General features: G+C 45.9%; 1 protein-coding gene across 4 annotated transcripts in view; it reads right to left on the bottom strand.

The window, feature by feature from the left end:
* EYA2 (EYA transcriptional coactivator and phosphatase 2) overlaps window positions 1-24,635 on the bottom strand; it is a 263,020-nt gene that overhangs the window by 166,235 nt on the left and 72,150 nt on the right. For all 4 annotated transcript variants that reach the window (XM_070801824.1, XM_070801823.1, XM_070801822.1 and 1 more), the window contains one exon: window positions 10,392-10,510. In XM_070801824.1, coding sequence (XP_070657925.1) covers window positions 10,392-10,500 — 109 coding nt within the window. In that variant the 5' untranslated portion in view covers window positions 10,501-10,510. Of the gene's footprint in view, window positions 1-10,391; window positions 10,511-24,635 lie in introns of those variants that run through there.

Below are 24,635 nucleotides of genomic sequence, written 5' to 3'. Positions count from 1 at the left end.
GGTCAAATTCAAATCCTGACTCTGCTGCACTGTAACTGTATGGCCCTGGGTCCATCACTTCCTTTCCCTAAACCTCAGTTTCCACATCCACAAAATGGGGCACCATCTCATCCCTGTAGGGCTGCTGCAAAGCAGGTACCTACCAAATGGTAACTGATCAACACAGAGGAGCTACTATTAGCTTTCTATTCTCCTGAGGTCTCGCTTAATCGACTTCCATTGTAAGCCCAATTTGAGTGTCCCCACATTTTTTTTTTTTTTTTACCTCTCCTTTCACTGGGAGGATTAAGAAACTAATGATTCTGAAGGCAGCCACCACTATTATGTTGCCTAATTGGGCCCCAGGGGCCACTTCCAACTGATCCCCATGAGATGAGATAATGCGAGATGTCTTGAGGCCGGTCTGTGCTGCCGAAGGTGCGTGCCTGTAAATTTCATCAGCTCATCTCCCTCCTGTGGATGCTTTAAGCGGCACTGAGACCAGGGGCAGAGACAGCAGGAGGGAGCACTGTATGAGGAGGCCAGTGTGTAGAGGTAGAGGTAGGTCGTTCTGGGGGCACAGGCCCCCCCAGGAAGCCCGCTGAAAAAGGCTTCAAAATGCCAAAGGTCAGGTTGATCTGTGCCTCCCCCGGCCAGACCCAGGCAAAGCTCTGGGCAGCTCAACCTGGCTTGGGGAAAATGAAGGAAAACCTGCCAGCCCCTGGCTAGAACCGGTGACTGAAACTGGAAACGAAACCACATCACCCCGGGGCAGAGGCGGCGCAGGCGGCCTGAGTGCATCTGACAGCTGCTTGTTTCACAGGGCGGTGACTTCACCTCTCCAAGGAAACACTTAATGAGATTATAGTCTCAGCTTTTGCAAAATGTGTCTGCATTTTAGAAGAAAAAAAGTTTTTTCTTTTTTCTTGATTCAGCTTTGCTTCCTTAGTTCCATAACTTTTTCCCTCCTCCTTCCAGAAGACGGGATAAAATTCAAATCCAATTTTGCCTTAAATGGTAACGAACGATAGCTTCTATTTCTCAAGTGGTTCCTACAAGCCAGGCACGCTGCTAAGGACTGCATGGGCCTTATCTCTTTTATTCCCCAGAACATCTTATTCTCAAAACCAATATCAACCTGAAGTTATCCATGGTTCCTCGTGCTAAGTCACTTCAGTCCTGTCTAACTCTGTGTGACCCCACGGACTGAAGGCTGCCAGGCTCCTCTGTCCATGGGATATTCCGCAAGAACAGTAGAGTGGACTGCCATGCCCTCCTCCAGGGAATCTTCCCCACCCAGGGGTCAAACTTGCATCTCTTATGTCTCCTGAATTGACAGGCAGGTTCTTTACCACTAGCCTCACCTGGGAAGCCCGTAGGCTACTCTATTTATCCACCACCCACCCATCCACCTAACCAAGCATCCACTTCACCTCCATTCACTCACTCACTCATCCAACCATAAGTAATTTTTAAGGATCTACCATAAGTCAGGCACTGAGCTGTGTGCTAATTAGGAACAGAAATTTAAATACATATGTAGGAATAAAAAATTGTCTTTGCCCTGAAGTAGACATCTAGAGCAGGGGTTATTAACCTTGGGTGCATAAAACTGGGTGCATTTGGAGAGCTTTAAAAACATCTCAGGACTTCTCTGGCGGTCCAGTGATTAAGACACTATGCTTCTAATGCAGCGGGTGGGGTTCGATCCTTGGTCAGGAGAACTTAGATCCCACATGCCTCGTGGGGCAGCCAAAAAAAAAAAAAAAAAAAAACAACCTCACTGCCTGGGTCACATTTCTGAACAACTAAATCAGACTCCTTGGGGGTAAGATCTGGACATTTGCATTAAATTTTTACCAAAAGACTTCCCAGGAGAGTCCAATGCGCAACCAGGCCCCAATGTCCTGGAGCCTGGTTCCCAAAGCATGGTCCTTGGACTGGTAACATCAGCATTGTCTGGGAATTGCTAGAAATGCAAATTCTTGGGCCCCAGCCCCAAACCATGACAGAAGCAGAAATGTGGGAATGGGGCCCTGCAACCGGTGTGCCAACAGAACTTCCAAGGTGACTTAGATGCACTGGAGAATGTGAGAACATAAACGTATCTCCTTAAATTACAGAAATATACATTTATGCACTTGTTAGACATAGAAGAAATCTTCAATAACAGGAACACAAAACACTGATAACAGTAGTTACTTCTGGGGAGGGGAGGAAACCACTAAGATTGGGTAAACGCAGCAAAGGGGAATTTGGCCTAGCATTCAAGTTTTTTTATAAGGACTGTGTTACCTGGTGATCAGAAACTGAATTGTCTTTAAAAAAAAAAGCAGCAGCAGCAAGGGAGGGCGCTGCAGACAGGCGACACAGCTTGTGCTAAGGCTGTGAGATCATGGAGGGTGGAGCTCATTTAATCACCACATCCTATAGTCTTGCAGAATGCTGTGTCTCCTGTCTTGATTCCTTTTACAACTATTTCTTCTTCTTTTTAAACATGGTAAGTATCATTTTAAAGAACTGAGGTATAGTTGGTTTGCAATGTTTCAAGTGTACAGCAAAGTGATCCAGATTTTCTTTCGTTATAGGTTATTGCAAGATATTGGCTATAGGCACTTCCCTGGTGGTCCAGAGGTTAAGACTGCTCTTTCACTGCAGCATATGTGGATTCGATCCCTAGTCAGGGAACTAAGATCCCACAGGCCAAGCAGCACAGCCAAAAAAAAAAAAAAAAAAAAAGCCTACTGGGACTTCCCTGGTGGTCCAGTGGTTAAGACTCCACACGCCCAATGCAGGAGTTCGAGGTTTGATCCCTGGTCAGGGAACTAGATCCTACGTGTTGCAACTAAGACATGGAGCATTGAAATTAATTAATTAATTTAAAAACCCAAGATATTGAGTATAGTTCTCTGTGCTATACAGTAGGTGCTTGTTATTTATCTGCTTTATATATAGTTCAGTTCAGTTCAGTCGCTCAGTTGTGTCCGACTCTTTGTGACCCCATGAATTGCAGCGCTCCAGGCCTCCCTGTCCATCGCCAACTCCCGGAGTTCACTCAGACTCACGTCCATCAAGTTGGTGATGCCATCCAGCCATCTCATCCTCCGTCATCCCCTTTTCCTCCTGCCCCCAATCCCTCCCAGCATCAGAGTCTTTTCCAATGAGTCAACTCTTCACGTGAGGTGGCCAAAGTACTGGAGTTTCAGCTTTAGCATCATTCCTTCCAAAGAACACCCAAGACTGATCTCCTTTAGAATGGACTGGTTGCATCTCCTTGCAGTCCAAGGGACTCTCAAGAGTCTTCTCCAACACCACAGTTCAAAAGCATCAATTCTTTGGCGCTCAGCTTTCTTCACAGTCCAACTCACATCTATACATGACCACTGGCAAAACCATAGCCTTGACTAGATGGACCTTTGTTGGCAAAGTATTGTCTCTGCTTTTCAATATGCTATCTAGGTTGGTCATAACTTTCCTTCCAAGGAGTAATTTATGTATAGTAGTATGTATTAATCCCAAACTCCTAATTTATCCCTGCCCTGCCCCCCTTTGGTAACTGTAAGTTTGTTTTCTATTGACAAGTATTTTTTAAGCACTTACTATGCATCATACCTTGTTCTCAGCAGATATGTAAGCAAATAAGTAGGTAAGATCTGCCTTCAGAGAACTTACATTCTGGTGGAAGGGCAGACAAAAAGCAAGGGAGCAAACACAACACGCCAGGCAGGGAGCAGGAATACAAACAAAATAAACAGAACAGCATGGCCGGATGTTCTGCTGACTTCCCCCTCAACCTGCTGCAGAACCTGACCTGTTCTCCCCTCCACCACCACCACCGCATCGAAGCCACCGTGGCCTCTCACTTGGGTTGCTGTAACGTTTCTTCTTTAGCTCCTGGACTCCCATTGTGTGCATCCCCGGTCCTGTTCACGTGCAGCCTGAAGGATCCTGTCAACATAGACCAGATCATCTCTCATCTGCTCTCAGCCCTCCCATAGCTCCCATCTCACTCAGGGTAGAAGCCAAGTCCTTCCAAGGGTTCACGGAGTCTGATCCTGGGTGCCTCTCTGACCTCGTCTCCCTGCCACCGGTCCCTTGCTCACTGGGCTCCAGCCACACCAACCTCCTTATTGCTCCTCACGTGCTCTGGGACAGTTGCTGCCTCAGGACCTTTGCACATGCTATTTCCTCTGCTCCTAAGGCTCTTCCTCTCTGTCACCATGAAGTGCTCTCGCACACCTCCTTCAGGTCTTTTTTTTTTTTTTCGTCCTTAAATTAATCTATTTATTTGGCTGTGTTGGGCCTTAGTTATGGCACACGGGATCTTCATCGCATCATGTGGGACCTTTCATTGCAGTGCACAGGCTTAGTTGCTCCAAGACATGTGGAATCTTACTTCTTTGACCAGGATCAAACCCAAGTCCCCTGTGTTACAAGGAGGATTCTTAACCGCTGGATGGCCAGGGAACTTGCTCTTCCAGGTCCTTCTTCAAGTGTTCCCTTCCCAGTGACATTATTTCTAGTGCCCCTAACAAGAACTGCAATCCCATGTCCCTGCATTTCTTATCCCACCTTGCTTTCTGCCCCCCCAGCACAGTGTGTGGCACCATCCACATGCTATATATCTTTCTTATCTACTGTTACCATCAGACCCTCGCCCTACCAGCACCCCGGGTTAGGCTCCAGGAGGCAAAGATTTTGTATTTCCTTCCTAGAACTTACACAATGCTGGGCATGTGCTTGAGGAAAACACTTCTTGAATGAATAAATGAATGAATAAACAAATGATTACTTCTGAAAGGAAAGACCTCTCTGCTAAGAACTGAAGGATGAAGTGATGGTCCTGGGATGGGAGGAAACCTGGTCCAAGCAGAGGAACAGCACATGTGAAGGCCCTGAGGGCAGAATCAGACTTGTCAGTTACAGCAAAAGAAACAAGGCCAGGGGCTGGGCGCCATGGCAGGGGCAATGGGGTGGAGTCCAGCCTGAGAGGCTGCCAGGGTCACAAAGCAGAGCCCCCGGCCAAGAGTAAGGAATTTAGATCTGATTCTATACTTTTTAAAAACACCAAGCCCTCTCCATGTTTTAAGTCATTTCAACCTCACATCAACCATGAGCTTGGTGGACTAATTATTCTACTTAACAGAAGAGGCAAATGAGTCCCCAAGAGATTAGGCCACTAGACCAGGGACTTTAAAAAGGTAGGACTTAAAGTAGGAAACACAATGGGAGCCTTGGGGGGTTTCTTGGGTTCGAGTTTCCCCTCCAGACCTCCTGGAGTGTAGGCCTTGTGGCCCATGTCTCCTGGGGTCCTCCTTTGGGGCGGATCTTTGTGGTCACTCTGTAACAGAAGGGGTGGGCCCAGGAGGAGGGAGACCAGAGGTCGGGCAGGAAGAGTAGCTGAGTCTGACACTTGAGGCCATAGCTAGAGTGGAATGTCCCCTGCTGAGTCCCAGAGCTCGCTGCCCACACCAATAATCAAGAGAAAGAAACATGTGTACATTGTCTGTGTGCGTGTGTGTGTGTGGGTGTGTGTGTGTGTGTGGGTGTGTGTGTGTGTAAACTGACCCTGCCAGCCCTGCCTGGTCTGAATTTGGAAGCAACCTCTCTCTGCCCCTTTGCTGACTCCCAAAGTCTTTCTCTTGGCTCCCGCTGACCCTACCCCGCCCGCTCCCCCCGGCATTGGAAAGGGTGCAGACAGCTCCAAGTCCCAAAAAAGGAGAGAGACGAGGTGTTTGTGGGTACTACCACTGGGGGTGAGGGGTGAACATCTGGGGTCTGAAGACCCTTAAGATCTTGAGTTTAGAAGCAGAGACTGGAGCCAGGGGACTGGGTTTAATTCCTGGCCCTACCACGAGCTGTGTGACTTTAAGCCCGTTACTCAACTCCCCAAGCCTCAAGTTCCACATCTCTAAAACGGGTTCATAACCAAGAATACTGCCGTGCGCGGCCATTTCCTTCTCCAGGGGATCCTCCTGACCCAGGGGTTAAACCTGTGTCTCCTGCACTGGCAGGCATATTCTTTACCACTCTGCCATCCGGGACGCCCTGGAGTCTGATTCAGTTCAGTTCAGTTCAGTCACTCAGTCGTGTCCGACTCTTTGCGACCCCATGAATGGCAGCACGCAAGGCCTTCCTGTCCATCACCAACTCCCAGAGTTCACCCAGACTCATGTCCAACGAGTCAGTGATGCCATCCAGCCATCTCATCCTCTGTCGTCCCCTTCTCCTTCTGCCCCCAATCCCTCCCAGCATCAGAGTCTTTTCCAATGAGTCAACTCTTCGCATGAGGTGGCCAAAGTACTGGAGTTTCAGCTTCAGCATCATTCCCTCCAAAGAAGTCCCAGGGCTGATCTTCTTCAGAATGGACTGGTTGGATGTCCTTGCAGTCCAAGGAACTCTCAAGAGTCTTCTCCAACACCACATTCAAAAGCATCAATTCTTCAGCCCTCAGCCTTCTTCACAGTCCAACTCTCACATCCATACATGACCACAGGAAAAACCATAGCCTTGACTAGACGAACCTTTGTTGGCAAAGTAATGTCTCTGCTTTTGAATGTGCTATCTAGGTTGGTCATAACTTTCCTTCCAAGGAGTACGCGTCTTTTAATTTCATGGCTGCAGTCACCATCTGCAGTGATTTTGGAGCCCAGAAAAATAAAGTCTGACACTGTTTCCACTGTTTCCCCATCTATTTCCCATGAAGTGATGGGACCGGATGCTATAATCTTTGTTTTCTGAATGTTGAGCTTTAAATAAACTTTTTCACTCTCCACTTTCACTTTCATCAAGAGGCTTTTTAGTTCCTCTTCACTTTCTGCCATAAGGGTGTTGTCACCTGCATATCTGAGGTTATTGATATTTCTCCCTGCAATCTTGATTCCAGCTTGTGTTTCTTCCAGTCCAGCGTTTCTCATGAGGTACTCTGCATATAAGTTAAATAAGCAGGGTAACAAGATACAGCCTTGACATACTCCTTTTCCTATTTGGAACCAGTCTGTTGTTCCATGTCCAGTTCTAACTGTTGCTTCCTGACCTGCAAACAGATTTATCAAGAGGCAGATCAGGTGGTCTGGTATTCCCATCTCTTTCAGAATTTTCCACAGTTTATTGTGATCCACACAGTCAAAGGCTTTGGCATAGTCAATAAAGCAGAAATAGATGTTCTTCGGGAACTCTCTTGCTTTTTCCATGATCCAGCTGATGTTGGCAATTTGATCGCTGGTTCCTCTGCCTTTTCTAAAACCAGCTTGAACATCAGGAAGTTCATGGTCCACATATTGCTGAAGCCTGGCTTGGAGAATTTTGAGCATTACTTTACTAGCGTGTGAGATGAGTGAGACTGTGCAGTAGTTTGAGCATTATTTGGCATTGCCTTTCTTTGGGATTGGAATGAAAACTGACCTTTTCCAGTCCTATGGCCACTGCTGAGTTTTCCAAATTTGCTGGCATATTGAGTGCAGCACTTTCACAGCATCATCTTTCAGGACTTGAAATAGCTCAACTGGAATTCCATCACCTCCACTAGCTTTGTTTGTAGTGATGCTTTCTAAGGCCCACTTGACCTCACACTCCAGGATGTCTGGCTCTAGGTCAGTGATCACAGCATCGTGATTATCTGGGTCATGAAGATCTTTTTTGTACAGTTCTTCTGTGTATTCTTGCTACTTCTTCTTGATATCTTCTGCTTCTGTTAGGTCGATACCATTTCTGTCCTTTATCGAGCCCATCTTTGCATGAAATGTTCCCTTGGTATCTCTAATTTTCTTGAAGAGATCTCTAGTCTTTCCCATTCTGTTTGCTGCTGCTGCTGCTGAGTCACTTCAGTTGTGTCCGACTCTGTGCGACCCCATAGACGGAAGCCCACCAGGCTCCCCCATCCCTGGGATTCTCCAGGCAAGAACACTGGAGTGGGTTCCATTTCCTTCCAATGCAGGAAAGTGAAAAGTGAAAGTGAAGTCACTCAGTCGTGTCCGACTCTTAGTGACCCCATGGACTGCAGCCTACCAGGCTCCTCCGTCCATGGGATTTTCCAGGCAAGAGTACTGGAGTGGGGTGCCATTGCCTTCTCTGCCCATTCTGTTTACGTAGGTTCAAATTTGGCAATCACTAAACTGTCATCTCAATCAAGCCACTTAACCTGTGGAGAAGGACATGGCACCCCACTCCAGTGTTCTTGCCTGGAGAATCCCAGGGACGGGGGCCTGGTGGGCTGCCGTCTATGGGGTTGCACAGAGTCGGACACGACTGAAGCGACTTAGCAGCAGCAACCTGTGTCTCACCTGTAAAACAAGTGTCCACTTCTTAGAGTTACAGACACTAAAGTGTTAATACACATTAATGCCTGACACATAGCAGGTGCCAAGGGTTTGCTCTGACAGTGATGGAGGAGAAGGAGGATTCATTTAGATTTCTATTGTTTTGAACAGGGCCTGAGACGGAATAGATGCTCACAAAAACAAAGGGCAAGAGGGGGTGGCAGTCACATTCGCCACAGCTGCCCCTCAGTCCCCAGTGGTGGCAGCCAGGTTCCCTGGTGGGGACAGAGGCCCAGCACTTCTAGAGCATTCGGCATCTCCAGAGAAACTAGAAATCTAGATTTTTATGCACACTCTCTCAATTTTTACAAGTTACCTTTATTTAAAACACAGTATAAATCAGACAAAGACGTACCTGAGGGCCAGGCTTGGCTGTGAGCTGCCAAGTTTGCAAGCACGGGTTTGAGTCCACTGTGACTATCTGTTCTTTTCTCTTTGGCCATGTTGTGTGGTATGTGGGACGTGATAGTTCCCTGACCAGGGATCAAACCCGAGTCCTCTGCATTGGAAGTGCAGAGTCTTAACCCACTGGACTTCCGGGGAAGTCCCCGTTGTGGCTATTTAATTCAATGGACGTAAGTTTATTTATCACACTTCCAATCGGGTGGCTCAGACGGTAAAGAATCTGCTTGTAATACATGAGACTGAGGTTTGACCTCTGGGTTGGCGAGATCCCCTGGAGAAGGGAATGGCTACCCACTCCAGTATCCATGCCTGGAGAATCCCATGGACTGAGGAGCCCAGCGGGCTAAAGTCTATGGGCTAGCAAAGAGTCAGACACGACTGAAGGACTAACCTTTTACACAACATCACCTCATTTGATCCCTGCAGTAAGCACCCTATGAAGTGGTCATGTTTCCCAGCTCTCCATTTGACAGGTGAGACAGCTGAGGCCCAGGAAGGTTGAGCCATTTGCCCAAGGTCACTTGGCTGGGAGTCAGTCTGGGATCCTCCCCTCTCAGCAGTCTATGTCCTTTTCTGTTGCTACTGGCTCTGAAATGAAGAGTCTTTAGTTGACTGGTGCCTTCAGGCTGAAGGAAAAGGAAGACGGTCTTTGAACAGGGTTCCGGAAATTATCTCAAACTCTCAAAGAGCTCAGGGTGGCTTATCCAGATGCTCCACAGGCCTGGGAGGAACGAGGCTGTGTTGGTCTACTATGTAGCTTTGGCACAGGAGCCCAGACTCTCTTGATGGTACTTTCAGCAAGGCTGTTTCAGCTTCACAACCAGCATGTAAGACATTACTGACTGCTGTCTTGGTGACAGCAGTAATCACTCCCCAAAGCCTGGAGTTGCTTAAAAGCAAATTCCTTCTGATGTTATATTCAACTAGAACCCTGTCTCTTTGGTTTTCCATGACAATTACATAGCACTGTGTCCCCACGAACTGGCCTCAAACACAAACAATGAAGGAGAGACAGCCAGGGGTCTTGGAAAACCAGCAGCAAATCTCAAAGCTGCTCAAACAAAGGGTTAAGCTCAATGGTTAAACATAATAGCTTAATGCCTTTTGCTAAGTAACTCTGAGCTTTACCAGGAAGGCTGACAGATCCCAAACAGTGCAAACAATAGCTGGAATTGTTCTAGTGAAAACTCGTCCGACTGCATCATTTGCCAATAATTTTTTAAACAGCTTAACTCTCCTCTGCTTCCTTGACTCCAACCCGACCTGAAAGCAAAAGCCAGATGACTTGTTGTCCCAACGTCAACCCCCCGTAAACAGGATGCCTGCTTGGATGGGGCGGTGGTAGGAGAGGTCCAGCCCCAGAGCCTGCAGGACACACCCGGGGCCGGGCATGGAACCTGAAACTGACTAGTGCCTGTGGAGGTGTCAGCATTTCTTGGAACTGGAGACCAAGACAGGAAGTTCAGAACACGAACCAGCATACTTTTACCTTTAATGACTAGACAAAATTGTTAGCAAAGTACAAAGTTTTGGTCCAGAGTCAATAATCTAATTGGATGGGAAGAGAAGTTGTCGTAATGACGGTACTTGGGAGAGGATGCGTGTCTAAGGCTGTCAGTCTCTTACCGTGTTCCGTGGGCTGAACGGAACCACCACCAGGCCCGCTAAAGCACACAGCAGGAGGCCTACCTTCTCTGTCACTCAGAGTCCAGACATCGGCGTCAGCACGGCTAGGCTTCAGTTTACCCGGACGATCACTGTTTACAGTAAGGCTGGCTGAGACCAGTAGTTCTAGCATTTCCTTGTACCTGCAAGAAAACAAAGGGAAATATAATTTATTCATTAATTATGCATGCCTACTAATGATTCCCATTTCTTTCCCTAAGAGTATAAATATTAAAGCTGATTACCTAAACTCAGCCATCTTATAAATTCTACATCATAAAAATTCACTGAACTTTTCATCAGAGGGAAATGAGGAATTGAAATGAAGTACTTGCTCCCCTCCAGAGAATACACCCACTTGATTAAAACTTTCCCCTCCTTCCTCCTGTATTTTGCCATTAGAAAAATTATATTTGGGCCTTTTAAATGTCATCTAACTAAGCTGGAGTGAGCCAGGGAGACTTTCCAGTAGAGGCAGAGAGAAACAGGTGGCGAGGTAGGATTGAATTTGGATTCCTACAAGCCAGAGGCATGGAGAGAAAGTGGCGTTGACTGCAGTTAAGAGAGACTGAATGTGGTGTTACATGTCACTTATGCAAACGGAGGAAGGCTCAAAAGATGTCATGGATATGTAAACGTCCCTCTGGCAGCAGAGCACTCAGCCCAGCACTGTAGTCCCCATCAAGAAAGAATACACTAGCTCCTGAATTACCCAGGATTTTGATAAACGCTACGGAGGGAGGGTTGGAGAGGGCAGCAAAGAAAAGGGACAAATCTCTCGGGGTCATTCTCATTTTTTAATGAAAAATTTTATAACTCTTGCACCGCTGCTGCTGCTGCTAAGTCGCTTCAGGCGTGTCCGACTCTGTGCGACCCCATAGACGGCAGCCCACCAGGCTCCCCCGTCCCTGGGATTCTCCAGGCAAGAACACTGGCGTGGGTTGCCATTTCCTTCTCCAATGCAGGAAAGTGAAAAGTGAAAGTGAAGTCGCTCAGTCATGTCCGACTCTTCTCGACCCCATGGGCTGCAGCCCGCCAGGCTCCTCCATCCATGGGATGTTCCAGGCAAGAGTGCTGGAGTGGGGTGCCATTGCCTTCTCCAACTCTTGCACTAGGTCAGTACTTATTCTTAAATTTCTAGCCCCACTTTGGTTAGGTCATTCCCTAACCCAAACCTCATTCGGTTTCTTTTTTAAAAAATTTATTTTACTGAAGTATGGTTGACTTTTTCTATTGCAGGATAATTGCTTTATAATGTGGTGGTGGTCTCTGCCATGTATCAATGGGAATCAGTTATAATTATATACACACCCCTTCCCTCTTGCACCTCCCTCTGCTCCCCACCCCTGCCTATCCCACCCCTCTAGGTCATCACAGAGCACCAGCCTGGGCTCTTTGTGTTGATTTACAATTTGTGTCAATTTCTGCTGTACAGCAAAGTGATTCAGTTATATATATATATATATATATATATATACATATATATGTATGGCGTATATACATCCTCTGGCATATTATTTTCCATAATGGTTATCACAGGATATTGAACATAGTTTCCCTGTGTATACAGTAGGAACTTATTGTTTATCCATTCTATGCATAATAGTTTACATCTGCTAATCCTAAACGCCCAAACCAGCCCTCCCCCAATTCTTCTCCTTCCACAACCACAAGTCTGTCCTGTCTCTGAGTCTGCTTCTCAAAGATACATGCATCGTCTGTGTTCACGGCAGCACTGTTTACAGCGGCCAAGACACGGAGACAACCTAACTGTCCATCGACAGATGAACAGATGAAGAAGATGTGGTTCACACACACACACAATGGAATACTGCTCAACCATAAAAAATGTGTCATTTGCAACAACATGGATGGATCTAGAGATTATCATACTAAGTGAGCTAAGGCAGAAAGAGAAAGACGAATACCATATGATATCATGTATACGGGGAGTAAGGTTTTTTATTAATGTATACAACGTCAAACACAGCAATTTTCAAAGGACTGAACTACAACCAATAACACGTGACACTGATTCAAGTCGTCCTCAGAGAAAGGCTATGGTAGTCACTGCACATTAGTATCCAAGGTCATCCTTGGCAGGATCCATCGTTACTGTGTTAATAGAACACAGTGTACCAATCGATGGCAACATGGTTATGAACTCACATTCCATCCTGAAAAGACTGTGGATTCAAATTCCACTTCACTACTCAGTACCTTGAACGAGTTAACCAAAGGGCTCTAAGTCAAAGGTGTTCTCATTTGAACAATGGGGGTTATCAGTATCTCCATTACAAGGTCATGGTGAAGATGCAAAGAGATGAGACACAAATAAAGGACCTACCAGGCAGCAACCTAAATGCCCATTCTCTACCACAGGAATGAAGAATACAGGTAGAAAGGTCTCACAGTGGAATACAATACAGCAATGAAGAAGATTGCCCTGGAGCCCCACTCAGCACGATGAACAGTTTGCCAGACAAAGCCATGGGCAATGAGACAGAGGGTACCCAACATACGATACCATTCTTATGAAGTTCAAAAGTATACAAATCAATATGACACACTGTTCAGGGAGAGGTACAATCAATAAAAAAGATAATCGTATGTATAGGAAGGATAGACACCTGTTTCAGGAGAATGGTTAGCTAGGGGTCATCAGGGGATGAAATTTAGAAAGAGGTACCCTGGGGCTTCAACTGTGTTTGCAACAATGTAGTTCAGAGGTTGACACAAACTCTGACCCATCCAAATCCAGCTTATCTGTTTTTATGTGACCCATGAACTAAGAATGTCTTTCATATTTTTAAATGGTTGAAAATAATCCTAAGAAGGATAGCATTTCATGACCTGTGAGAATTATGTGAAATTCAAATTTCAGTGTCCATTAGTAAAGTTTTCTTGGAGCATAGCCCTGCTTGGCAGGTTACTGTATCCTTCACGGCTACTTTTATGCTGCAATTTCTGTATAGAGTAGTTGCCATAGAGACCCACAAAGCTGAAAATATTTCATATCTGGCAGTAAAAGTTTGCCACCCCCCTAAAAACAAGGAAGCTTGTTGCTTCCTCTAACAAGCAAGTGGTGGAGGGCAGGAGAAGGGGGTGACAGAGGATGAGGTGTGAATGGCATCACCGACTCAATGGACATGAGTTTGAGCAAGCTCCGGGAGACGGTGCAGGACAGGGAAGCCTGGCATGCTGCAGTGCACAGGGTCGCAAAGAGTTGGACATGACTTAGCGACTGAGCAACAAGTGGTGGCTTAGTCGCTATGTTATGTCCGACTCTTGTGACCCCATGGACTATGGCCTGTCAGGCTCCTCCATCCATGGGATTTCCCAGGGGATCTTCCCCACAAATTGCAGGTGGATTCTTTACTGACTGAGCCACCAGGGAAGCTCTCATAGGGTTACTCTACATCTCTGCATGCCCAAAATACTTAATAATTTATAACAAAGAAAGAAATCACTTATCCCAGGACTTGCATATAGGAAGTACTTTATATGTGCTACCACATATAAAAAGAGAAAATTCCACACAAACTAGCTCCTAGTGTTTATGTCTCTCTGTTCGCTGATAAACATTTGGGTCCTAAGTGTTCCCATGTATACATGGGTCCTGAGATCCAGTTTTCTTGTTCCTCAAATGCCACAAGGCATTCCAGAAAGAGGCCTCTGTATCTCTTTAATATATCAAAACATATTGCGTGGAGAGTGGCAAATAGCAGACACTGAACTTATTGTCTGACTGTAGGTGTCAGAAATTTGCATTTTATCCAAACTCATTCCCTTCATTCTTTTTGATATATGCAAATAATTGAAGGTTAAAAAATAGACAATGTTGTAAAAAATTGCATTGGTCTCTAGACATACAAATGCTCTGAGTGTGGGTATGGAAAGCAGCAAATTGTTAGCTAAATGACCAAATCCAGTGAAAAACGTAAGGAACTGTTTTACATCTTCTTAGGGTTTAAAAATATTTGAAGTAGTTGCCAATATTTTAAAATGAGGTGATTTCACATAAGAATCTAGAGTTTCAGCTTCTCTTGAAGAATTAGAGGAATACTGACTGTTTCTGTATTGCAACTATCAGTTGGCTGCCCACTTTGGCCAAGGCATATGAGCTCGTTTGCCACAGTCCCCACCACTCCCTAGTGTCTTATATTTGACCTTTCTTTTTCCATCTCCTTGTATTTCCCCGTGGTCTTACAGGCTTTTGTGTTTGAGCTCCATGGGTTATGTGCCATCAGACAAGCCTGATGAGGAAAGAGACAGCAATGTGACACTTTTGGCCTCAGTCCCATAGCTTATGGTTTTTTTTTTTTTACTGAGTATTACTGTCAGATATGCAGATGACACTACCCTTATGGCAAAAAGTGAAGAGGAACTAAAAAGCCTCTTGATGAAAGTGAAAGAGGAGAGTGAAAAAGTTGGCTTAAAGTGCAACATTCAGAAAACTAAGATCATGGCATCCAGTCCCATCACTTCATGCAAAGAGATGGGGAAACAGTGGAAACAGTGGCTGACTTTATTTTCTGGGCTCCAAAATCACTGCAGATGGTGACTGCAGCCATGAAATTAAAAGACGCTTACTCCTTGGAAGGAAAGTTATGACTGACCTAGATAGCATATTAAAAAGCAGAGACATTACTTTGTCAACAAAGGTCTGTCTAGTCAAGGCTATGGTTTTTCCAGTAGTCATGTATGGATGTGAGAGTTGGACTGTAAAGAAAGCTGAGCACAGAGAAATTGATGCTTTTGAACTGTGGTGTTGGAGAAGACTCTTGAGAGTCCCTTGGACTGCAAGGAGATCCAGCCAGTCCATCCTAAAGGAGATCAGTCCTGGGTGTTCATTGGAAGGACTCATGTTGAAGCTGAAACTCCAATACTTTGGCCACCTGATGCGAAGAGCTGACTCATTTGAAAAGACCCTGATGCTGGGAAAGATTGAAGGTAGGAGGAGAAGGGGTGACAGAGGATGAGATGGTTGGATGGCATCACCGACTCGATGGACAAGAGCCTGGGCAAACTCCGGGAGCTGGTGAAGGGCAGGGAAGCCTGGTGTGCTGCAGTCCATGGGGCTGCAAAGAGTCAGACATGACTGAGCAACTGAACAACAAGAAGAAGACATTGCAGGGCAACTAAGGCAGGACTCAAAGGCCCAGGGTCCCAGAGGTGAGACGTGGACTGAGCTAAGTCTGGCCTCGACTACTGTTCCCGTTATGACATTTGCCAATTTATAAGCACAGAAGAAAAAAGAAGCAGCTTAGAGTCTTCCAGTCTCAATGAGCTGGGGAGACAAAAACTGGAGTTCAGGTTACTAAGGCAGCTAGGACCCAAGGAGCTAAGATCTTAGAGATGTGAGAACCACAGAGAAGTCAGCCTGACGTCGTTGACAGTCATTACCTTTGAGACGTTTGCTGAAACCTAACCTGGGTGGGGTAAGAGTCAGAGAAGCAAAGCAGAAAGGTGGTGGCTAAGAAGGCAAGGAATGAAGCAGAGATTTGGCAATCTCCCAGTACCAGGGAGACAAAATTGGAGTTCACGGTCCATCAAGATGAGACTCCTTGGTAAACAAATCGGCCTTTTCATGAGACCTCTGAAATGTCACTCCCTTGGAGTAAGGACCAACCAAATAGATCCTGTTTTGAATCATTTAAATCTCTTATTAGATAAAAGTGATTTGCCTCAACTGTCACCACTTGCCAAAGAGCAACTTTTCTTTTGGGGAAGACGTCATCTTCCAAAGTTCCCAAAAATTTTTCCTGCACAATGCTTAGCATGTCACAAAAACACAGGCATGCAAGAGACAAAACCAAACAGTCAAAAACCAAGACAAAAAAACCAAACTCATATATAAGATTCGGATATCAGAGTAACTAAGCAAGGACTTCTCAACAACCTTGATAATGTGATCAAGAAAAGAGATTTACAATGGAAAATGCTACTAGAGAACTAGAATTCCTTAAAAAAAAAAATCAAATGGAAATTCTAAACCCGAAAAGTACTATAACTGAAATTCAGAACTCAGCAGAGCCTTTGAAGCACAGATTGGATATAACAGAAGAAAAGAATGAACTGAGATGTAAGTCACTAGACAAATTTCAGAAAGAAGGTTGGAAAACAAGTTTTTAAAAAAGCATAAAGTAAACATCGGACATCAAGTAAAGTCTAACATACATGTAATAGGACCACAGAGGAGAGGAGAGAGAGAACAACTTAGAAACAATATTTAGTGATAAACTCACTGAAAACCCTTCAAGACTGATGAATGACATCAAGCCAAAGCAATGAAGAAGCTCTGTGAATCAGAAGCAGGATAAACACAGAGAAAAATACTCCAGGGCATATCACAGTCAAACAACACACATGTAAGAATATACTAATCTCAAAAGCAGTCAGAGGGGGAATAAGGCAAATTATTTTTAAAGAAGGTCTAATAAGACTTCTAAACAGAAATGATGGAAACCAGAAAACAATGGAATTTTATCTGCCAATGTGAATACTATGCCAACAAAAATCCTTCAAATATGAAGACAAAATGAAACAAATTAAGATCACTTGCCACTTAATTTTGCTACAAAATTTAGATTACTATAGCAAATAGACTTGCAGTACAAAATAATACTCTGGAAGCATAAAAATTCAAGGAGGATGAAAATCAGAAAATGAAGATCATGGCATCCGGTCCCATCACTTCATGGGAAATAGATGGGGAAACAGTGGAAACAGTGTCAGACTTTATTTTTTGGGGGCTCCAAAATCACTGAAGATGGTGACTGCAGCCATGAAATTAAAAGACGCGTACTCCTTGGAAGGAAAGTTAGGACCAACCTAGATAGCATATTCAAAAGCAGAGACATTACTTTGCCAACAAAGGTTCATCTAGTCAAGGCTATGGTTTTTCCTGTGGTCATGTATGGATGTGAGAGTTGGACTGTGAAGAAGGCTGAGCGCTGAAGAATTGATGCTTTTGAACTGTGGTGTTGGAGACGACTCTTGAGAGTCCCTTGGACTGCAAGGAGATCCAACCAGTCCATTCTGAAGGAGATCAGCCCTGGGATTTCTTTGGAGGGAATGATGCTGAAGCTGAAACTCCAGTACTTTGGCCACCTCGTGCGAAGAGTAAATTCATTGGAAAAGACTCTGATGCTGGGAGGGATTGGGGGCAGGAGGAGAAGGGGACAACAGAGGATGAGATGGCTGGATGGCATCACTGACTCGATGGACGTGAGTCTGAGTGAACTCCGGGAGTTTGTGATGGACAGGGAGGCCTCGTGTGCTGCCATTCATGGGGTGGAAAAGAGTCAGACACGACTGAGCAACTGAACTGAACTGAACTGAAAGAGCAACATAAAAGGGTAAATTCAAGAGCAGAGAGGAACAAATAAACTAAACACATTCTAAGGACTGTGCATCCTCCTTGAAGTAGTACAAGTACTGCTGCTAAGTCACTTCAGTCGTGTCCGACTCTGTGCGACCCCATAGACGGCAGCCCACCAGGCTTCACCGTCCCTGGGATCCTCCAGGCAAGAACACTGGAGTGGATTACCATTTCCTTCTTCAATGCATGAAAGTGAAAAGTGAAAGTGAAGTCGCTCAGTTGTGTCTGACTCTTAGTGACCCCATGGACTGCAGCCCACCAGGCTCCTCTGCCCACGGGATTTTCCAGGCAAGAGTACTGGAGTGGGGTGCCATTGCCTTCTCTGACAAGTACTAATTTATAGTAAACTGGTAAAGATTTATCATGGGTGCATTCTATAATCTTTAGGGTAACTACTTAGAGAATAAAAATAATAAATGTATGCCAACAAGCTAGTCCAGGAGAAAGTGGAATAATAAAAATACTTGATTAATCCAAAGAAAGCAAGAAAGAAAAGAAACAAAGAAGAGATGGAACGCATAGAAAAAAATGACAGATTTAAACTTCAATTTATCAATAACTACATTTAATCTCGGAGAAGGCAATGGCACCTCACTCCAGTACTTTTGCCTAGAAAATCCCATGGACGGAGAAGCCTGGTAGGCTGCAGTCCATGGGGTCGATGAGGGTCGGACACGACTGAGCGACTTCACTTTCACTTTTCACTTTCATGCATTGGAGAAGGAAATGGAACCCACTCCAGTGTTCTTGCCTAGAGAATCCCAGGGACGGGGGAGCCTGGTGGGCTGCCGTCTATGGGCTCGCACAGAGTTGGACACGACTGAAGCGACGCAGCAGCAGCAGCACATTCAATGTACTGCACTAGGGTCTTTGTTAGGTAATGCAAGATCTGAAATTCAAACATGCCTAGAGCAGTACAAACACACCATCCTTCGGAGGCAAATAAATAAATATCACGAACGAAGTCAAAGCAATAGAAATGTTAGTCCCAGGACTCCCCTGGCACACCAGGGGTTAGGATTCTGAGCTCTCAGTGCTGAGGATCTGGGTTCAATTCCTGGTTAGGGAACTAAGATCCCACAGGTTGCCCAGCATGGCCAAAAAAAAAAGTAGTCCTTAAAATAAATACAATATATTAAAAAAATGTTAGTCCTCACACACTAAACAGGACCCTAAATTAAGAACCCGATTATTGTTCTTTCCTGCTGCCACCTAGAGCTTATGGGCACTGCTATCTCATAGAAGCAAACCATTAACCACAAACTATAGCAACATGAATAGTTCAAGGCAACACAAAGTGAGAAAAATCCTTCCAAAATTTCTAACCACAGCTCCTATGTCCCAAGCACCTATTATGTGCCAGGCACTTTCCTCTCAATAATTTTTACCTTAATTATCTCCTTTAATTCTCTCAACCGCCTGGGGAAATAGGATTATCCACGTCTATTGGGTTGACCAAAAAAGTTCATTCAGGGAACGAATTTTTTGGCTCACGCAATATTTCCCAACAGGATGACTAAACACAGATTTAGGGCTAAGCAAAGCACAAGGACCAAGGAAATGAGAATCATTCGTGTTTGGTGAACATTTCCTATTCTGCCCTGAGGATCTTTAAAAAAAAAAAAAAGCTTTGTGAATTTCAGCACAGGGTGAATGTTGTGTTCATGTTTTATGGGTCATATTGTTTTATTATTGAATTACCTGAGGCATCAGAGGAAGTGGCACTAATCTCTCTGGTGTTTTGAGGGCTCTGAAGGTCCTAACCTGGCCCCATTAGAGTGCTCATTTTATAGACAACCGAAATAAAAACAGCTAACACTTAGACAGCATTGACTCTGGGGCTAGGAGCTCTTTGTATGTATCAGCTCATCTTAATGCAGTGATGTGGGTAGAGATGAGGAGACTAAGAGAGTGACCTGCTAGTGAGTTGGGGAGCCAGGACTCGCAACCAGGTGGTCTGGCTCCAGGGTCTGTACTCTTAATCATGCAGTTGTTGTTTAGTTACTAATTCACGTCCAACTCTTTTGTGACTCCATGGACTGTAGCCCATCAAGGCTCCTCTGTCCATGGGATTTCCCAGGCAAGAATATTGCCATCTCCTTCTCCAGGGGATCTTCCCGACCCAGGGATCGAACCCACGTCTCTTGTATTTCCCACTGAGCCATCTGGGAAGCGTGCTCTTAACCACAGCTTGCGACTGAAACTGGGTCAGAATGTAAACCCAGGGTCCATCCAGCTCCAACACCCAATGAACCAGCTCTGTCACCTGCTACGGTTCAAATCCTAGCTTTGGGTCTTATGAACCTTGTTACCTTGGGCGGGTTATTTAACTTCTCTGAGCCTCATCCAACAGAATGGAGAAAATAATAATACCCTCTCAGGGAGGTTGTTCTGCATTATGTCCGAGAAGGCATGAGTGAGTGGATATTCAATTAAGAGTAATTACTGACATTATTGGCATTCACACAGACAAAAGCTTGAAACACGAAGTGGTTGACGCTGGGAACCGCCTTGAGGACTGTCTGGAAACCACTGGTTCCTATCATGGTCTGACAGGCAGAGTTAGTTCTCTCACAGTTTTGGGGGACACTTCCTTCACTTTCTCCCCCACCCCTTACAATTACTGAAAGAGGAGACTGGTTTATTCTCTTTGCAGGGAAGCTTAGAGAGAAGTCAGGCTTGTCATAACAGAGTCCGAGGGGAGGAGAAAGACTCAGCTTCCTTTTCATGAAGGCAGGGAAAGGAAGTGAAGGCGCGGGATTCATTTACCAAATAAAATTTTGTCCTGCGTTGCACTGTTGCAAAACCCCGATACACCAGCAGCTTCAGAACCGGGACAGGAGGAACGAGAAAGGAGCAAGAGGCCTAAGTCCCCGCCCTCTGCCCTCTCCTCCTCCTGCGGCTGCCAGCGGCTTGCCATCATTTGTTATCCTTGTCACCACCAGTGTCCCTGGGGACAGAGAAGCTCTGGGGGAGTGTGGAGGAGCCCAAGAGATGACAGCTGGAGGGTGGGGGCGGGGGTGACTTCAAAGGCTGGGAAGCATCAAAAGCAGATGGAGGGTCCCAGGCGGGCGGGCAGCTCACCTTTCTGCACCCCCGCCGAGCGCACTGCTACCTTGGCTGAGAACAGGGGCCCTGCCTGCTGGATGCAGAGGACAGATGGCCAGTCAGCCAAAGGGCCCTTAGAGAGGGCCAACTCCTGGAAGCCTTCAGGGGCTTAGAAATCCAAATCTGCCGACAGCGATCACCGGCTTCTGGAGGGGCAACAGCTGTGGCTCAAACCTGGACCTTCCTGGCTGCCTCCACCCCATTTGATTTCATTCAAAATACATCTGCTTATTGTGAAATGTCTCTGCCCCTCCACCTCCGTCTCCCCGGGCCTAGGCAGGGTGGGGACGGCACTGCTTATACTAAAAACCCAGGATCTTCCCCCCGCCTCCCTCTCCCTTCAGCTCTCACATCCAATCCATCACTCGGGGTTGTCAAGTGTATCTGCTAACATCCACAGAACCTGTGAACTTCTCCCCACCGGCCCCCACTCCCATCGCCTAGGGCCAAGCCGCCACCCTCTCTGCCCTGGACAACTACCACTGCCCTCCGAACTGCCTCCCTGGGGCCACTCTGGCCTCCCTCCTGCTTGTTCTCTGTGCGCCAGCCGGAGGGACTTCTGACAGCATAAATCCGAACCTGCCGCCTTCACGTCATCCTTGCTTAAAACCTCTGATTGTTCTTAGAACAAAGCAAAAACTTCTGAGAGCAGCCTTGATCCAGCTTCCCTTCGCTCGCTGTCTCATTCCAGGGTGCTGGCCTTCCTCTCACCCCACGCTCTCTGTCACGGGGCCTTTGCACATGCTGTTCCGTCTGCCTGGAACACGACTCCCCTCTGCTTGCCCTTTGGGGGGTCTCAACTTGAGCAGGATTTCCCCAGGGATCTGGGGTACTAACCCCTCCCTGAGTACAGACCCTTCCCCCGGCGCATTCCAGGGACCCATGCCCCTCTCTTTCATATGCCAGTCACTCTAACAATTTTTAGGCTATTTAATTTCCATCTGTCTTCCCAACCAGATTACAACCTACCTGAGGGATTTTATTTTGTCCACCACTACAGTCCCCAGATCTCCTGCAGGGCCTGGTTCTTGATGACTACTTAATAAATATTTGTTGTAAGATGGATGAATGTGCTGTATGAATAAATGTTACTTATTCAATCAATATTAACCGCCTGTTATATGTTCCAAACACTGTGCTGGTCACTGTCATTGTCACTGCTCTGCACAGGACGCTTATTTACATTTGCTGCCTGGCCCTTCTAGGAAAGGATTTTGAGGCCCCTGGTTTACTGTTCTGCCAGGGTTAGCACTGTATGTAGACATGATCAGAAGTACGTGGATATTGGCTGTGGATCAATGAAGCCCGTGTGCCACAATTACTGAGCCCACGAGCCTAGAGCCTGCGCACCACAATGAGAAGCTCGGGAGTAGTCCCCGACCGCCCCAACTAGAGAAAGCCCACATGCAGCAGCAAAGGCCCAGCACAGCCAAAAATAAATAAAAATTTAAAAGTACATAGATGTTGGATGCTACTGTCCCCAGGCCATCCCAGAAGAGAGAAGTAGTCCAATAGCTCCTGGTCAAATGATACAGGTGTTTGTTAATTATGGTTATCACACTATTAAGTTCTGCCTGGCTGTCATGTCCTTGGTGTTCCTGCTCCCCCATCCCATTTGTTTTATTTTTTTCAGCTTATTGAGATATAACTGACATATAACGTAAGTTTAAGGCATATGATGAGATGATTTGATACATGTATATATTGCACAGGGATTCTGGTAGTCCCACTTGGAGCTTAGAAAGCAGAAATGTCCAGTGTAACAGCATGGAGGAGAAAGTTATCACTTAAAGAACATGGTGGGAGCAGCGCGTGCCTGGCACTTGGTCCTGGTGGTTCTTGCGGCAATAGCATCTTTCTTTTCTTCAGGGGAACTGCTTTTCCCCCACTTTCTGTGCATGTGGCTTGAGTGGGGTTGACTGACAGGCCTGGAGATTGGCCATTTGCATCCTTCATCCCTCTGTCTAGTGATTGGCTCAAGGGTGATGGTCACATGAGTCAGTGGAGGCCAATGAGAGGTCTGGGGTTACCCGATGTAGAAGATATTTCTCCCACAGAACACAAACCTTGGAAGGTATCTATTTCACTGGCAGTGCAAGTCCACAGACTACCTTTGAGTGGCACAGTCTTAGAAGACTGTGACTCCCATTCTGATACATGCATGTCACATCTTTGGTGTTCAGTGTAGGAATAAACTGTAAATACAGTGAAATTCAGGGGTTGCTGTCACCACAAACGACTTCCACATCTAGGGGGAAGGATGCCACCTGCTGACTGGTACGGCCACAAGCCCCTCCTGTCCACATCTCCATCTCCACCCTGTCTCCCCCTTTTCAGTGGGGAAGATGTCACTTAACAGAAGTTGAGACAGGGCTGGGATACAGAGGGAACCAACACCCCAGATGCATGAGGTACTTTCTGTCTCCTCTCCAAATGCTAGGAAGAAGGCTGGTAAAGTAGGAACACAGTTGACACTAAATTCATTCACTGATTCATTCACTGAGTCAAGCTGTCAATCATTTAGAATCGCTGACTCTATTCATGTTGCTGTTGTTCAGTTGCTAAGTTGTGCCTGACTCTTTGTGACCCCATGAACTGCAGCATGCCAGGCCTCCCTGTCCTTCACTCTCTCCTGGAGTTTGCTCAAACTCATGTCCATTGAGTCAATGATGTCATCTAATCATCTTATCCTCTGCTGTCTTCTTCTACTTTTGCCTTCAATCTTTCCTAGCATCAGAGTCTTTTCCAGTGAGTCGGCTCTTCACATCAGGTGGCCAAAGGATTGGAGCTTCAGCTTCAGAATGAGCCCTTTCAGTGACTATTCAGCTTTGATTTCCTTTAGGATTGACTGGTTTGATCTCTTTGCAGTTCAAGGGATTCTCAAAAGTCTTCTCCAGCATCACAGTTCAAAAGCATCAATTGTTCGGTGCTCATCCTTCTTTATGGTCCAACTCTCACACCCATACATGACTACTGGAAAAACCGCAGCCTTGACTATTCAGACCTTTGTTGACAAAGTGATCTTTGCTTTTTAATACACTGTCTAGGTTTGTCATAGCTTTCCTTCCAAGGAGCAAGGATCTTTTAATTTTATGGCTGCAGTCAGCTTTTGCAGTGACTTTGGAGCCCAAGAAAATAGTCTGTCACTGCTTCCACTTTTTCCCCATCTATTTGCCATGTTGGAGAAGGCAATGGCACCCCACTCCAGTACTCTTGCCTGGAAAATCCCATGGAAGGAGGAGCCTGGTAGGCTGCAGTCCATGGGGTCGCTAAGAGTCAGATACGACTGAGCAACTCCATTTTCTCTTTTCACTTTCATGCATTGGAGAAGGAAATGGCAACCCACTCCAGTGTTCTTGCCTGGAGAATCCCAGGGACGGGGGAGCCTGGTGGGCTGCCGTCTATGGGGTCACACAGAGTTGGACATGACTGAAGTGACCTAGCATAGCATAGCGTATTTGCCATGAAGTGATGGGACCAGATACTGTGATCTTAGTTTTTTGAATGACTCTATTCATATCATACACCAAAAATCAAAACTGTTACTCATTTACTAATTTACTCCCACCCACCCTTTTTTTTTAGGAAGACCAAGGACTGTTCCAGGCACTGGGGATACAGTGTCAAATTGGTCAGACAAGTTCCCTGCTCTCACAGAGTTGACATTCTAGATTGAGTTGCTCTTCAGTCTTAGGTGGCATTCATCAGTGGGTGACCTCAGATAGCTGGGTTAGATCTTCCAGCCATATAGATGGATCTCCTCCTGCTCTATTATC

Source organism: Bos indicus, chromosome 13 (genome assembly GCF_029378745.1).
Source record: "Bos indicus isolate NIAB-ARS_2022 breed Sahiwal x Tharparkar chromosome 13, NIAB-ARS_B.indTharparkar_mat_pri_1.0, whole genome shotgun sequence".
NCBI lineage: Eukaryota > Metazoa > Chordata > Mammalia > Artiodactyla > Bovidae > Bos > Bos indicus.
The sequence above is the reverse complement of the archived record's forward strand: the minus strand, read 5'-3'. Positions and strand labels throughout refer to the sequence as shown.